This window comes from Elephantulus edwardii, unplaced genomic scaffold, assembly GCF_000299155.1.
Source record: "Elephantulus edwardii isolate Elephantulus edwardi_28Jun2011 unplaced genomic scaffold, EleEdw1.0 scaffold00050, whole genome shotgun sequence".
Taxonomy (NCBI): domain Eukaryota; kingdom Metazoa; phylum Chordata; class Mammalia; order Macroscelidea; family Macroscelididae; genus Elephantulus; species Elephantulus edwardii.
The window spans coordinates 3,467,573-3,470,144 of record NW_006399800.1 but is presented as its reverse complement, the minus strand read 5'-3'; the positions used below and the strand labels follow the sequence as shown (position 1 = coordinate 3,470,144).

Genomic DNA, 2,572 nt, shown 5'->3' with positions numbered 1-2,572 from the left:
AAAGAAAAAGCAATTTATACACAAATGTGTGATTAAGCGGATCATGAAATATATATATATATATCTTGAGATAGATATATATAAATAAAGCTTGAGATATATATATATATACACACACACACACACACACACACACACACACACACACATCTCAAGATTTACAAAGGTGTGGATAATGCTTGAATAAGATTAAGGGTTTTTTTTATTTCTTTTTTTCAGCTAACCAGTGGTTTTATGGAGGCTGTAAATCACATAAGGAAGAGATTGCCCATCTTTCTCCTGAAGACTTATTACTAAGGGAAACTTGCAATGTTGGTTCCTACCTTCTGCGATAGGATCAGAGAGGCCCACTCCCACCCCCTGAGACAGAGAGTTTCCCTCATTGCCATCAAGTTGGAACTGACTCATGGCTGACCCTCCAGCCGGTTTCCTGAGTCTGTAAATAGAACAGGAGGAGACTGCCTGTCTTTCTCTTGCATTGCTGCTGGTGGAGTTGAACCTCCAGAGAAGCGCATCCTTTGGATTAACGGTGCCACTCCTCAGGGGCTACACTGCCAGAGCTCCTAGGGAAAGAACTGGGAGGGGGTTTTTAACTGAGGAAAAAGCAGCGCTCAGGTCTTACTTGTCTCTGGCTTCCCAACCACCCCAATTCTGACTTGAGAATCACACTTCTTGCACTGCATGCAGTAAAAACGGAGAACTCAGCTTTCCACCAGAGTCCTGGGCTCATACCTAAAGCATCTATTCTTTTTCATTCTCCTCCACCTCACCCCCCCACCACCAATTTATCTATTCTTAAATAGACTGTCCTACTGGCGATACTCCTTAAATATCTCCACCGCCACTCTGACCACCCCAACTGCCACTGGATCACTACCACAGCCTCCCAAGGAGCTGGAGCTCCCTGCCTCCACCTTGCCCAATCAATTCTCCACACAGGCTGGAGCAGCTGATGCAAAGCTGAGCTTAAGCTCACCAGAAGTGCTTGGGGGCTCTCAGGCCAGAAACCGTGGTGGGGTTTACAAGGCTCTTCATGAAGTCCCCCCACTTCAGCCTCCATGTTCCATGGCCCTCCTTCCAACCTTCATCACCTGCCACACTCCCACTCTCTTTACTCTGAACTGTCAGGGTTACTTTCTTTCAGGTTTGGGTGAAGTCACCTTGCACATTTTGCACTTGCCATGCTCTCCAGAAAACTTTCCTCCACCAACCTTCACTCTTCTCCCTCCTCATTTAGCTCTTATACACTTCCTCCAAGAAGCCTTTCCTGACCTCTGCAGACAAGCTGGGGAGCTCCCTCCTCCCAGCGTGTCCCACAGCACTGCCGGGCACTTGTTTACCTGTCAGTCTATCCCATTATCAGATTGAAAGCTTTGGACCAATTACCATGCCTGTCGCTTTATTTGCTGTATTCCAGGCACCAGCCACACGCTAGCCTATAAAAGATGCTCAGTAAATATTTGTTGAATGAATGAATGACTTCAATCTCGATCACGTGGCTCATCAGAGCTCTGAAGGAGTGTCCCAGGCCTGCTGCAGCTTTGCACACTCCAAGGGTGTGTGAGCGAATGAGTGCACAGTGAGTGCTTTAACCACTCACACTGCAGCCAAGGGGAGCCAACTGTGGGCCCTGCCTCCGCACTTCTAACAAGCAGAGCGCAAGCTTTGGGAGCTCGTGGCACTGCAGAACGCACGGATGCGGTGCCAAGTGCGGATTTCGCCTTGCTGGATCTTAAACTCCATGTTGGAGCTCTAGAAGAGGGGTAAAACTTCCAGGGTTCCTCCTGGAGGACAGATGCCCGCCCCTTTCACCTGACAAACCCCGACCCTACACTTCAGCTCAGCTATCCTGCCCCTGCCCCTGGTCGATTTCCAGTGGACCGAGTCAGAGGTCGGATGGAAAGGGGCGTGTCTGCGCTGGGAGCGCGGGGGTCCACACAGTTTGGGCCACTTTCCCACACGTTGTTTGGGTTTCCTGGAGATGGGCCTGGGGCTGGCCGGGCTGAGGCTCCTTCCCCCTGCCGTCCTCCCGGCCTCCCTCCCACGTGGCCTGGCTGAATCTCTCTGGAAAGCCGCAGCAGCTGGAGCGAAATCCCCCTCCCCACCCCCAACCCCAAGTCCCTCCCTGACTCTCCCCGGACACATCCTCAGCTCCCCACTAGGCAGAGAAGGCAAGAAGGCGGCGAACAAAGCGGGCAGCCCATCCCCCTCCCCAGCCCCACCACCTACTCGCCCCTTGGGCCGCCCCCCCAAACGCACACAGAAATCGAGAGGGCTAGAGACGGAAGAATGAACCCTGGACTCACATACACTTGAGGACTTCGTCCCCCCTCCCTTGTCCCTTCAGCTGGACAACTCCGACCCTTACTCCGCACCACCCCACACTGGGGTGGGGGCCTGGAGGAGGCCTGGCTAAACCTCGTCCACGGTCCCCTGGATGGCGAGCCAGGAATGACACGCGTCCCATCTCAACAGCGAGTGCTGGACACGTCCACGAAAGCAACTGGTTTTCTGCCCCTTCCCCCCAGCCCACTCCTGGCCACAAATTCGGGGAGCAGACTCCCCTGCCCCA

The 2,572-nt window shown here is 53.0% G+C and overlaps 1 protein-coding gene across 1 annotated transcript in view; it reads right to left on the bottom strand.

Annotated features, from left to right (window-relative positions):
• Window positions 1-1,743, bottom strand: part of IGDCC4 (immunoglobulin superfamily, DCC subclass, member 4) — a 62,934-nt gene extending 61,191 nt beyond the window's left edge. The window contains 1 exon segment of the mRNA XM_006886693.1: window positions 1,695-1,743. Within this exon segment, the coding sequence (XP_006886755.1) occupies window positions 1,695-1,743 (49 nt within the window).
• Window positions 1,744-2,572: the final 829 nt, after the last annotated feature.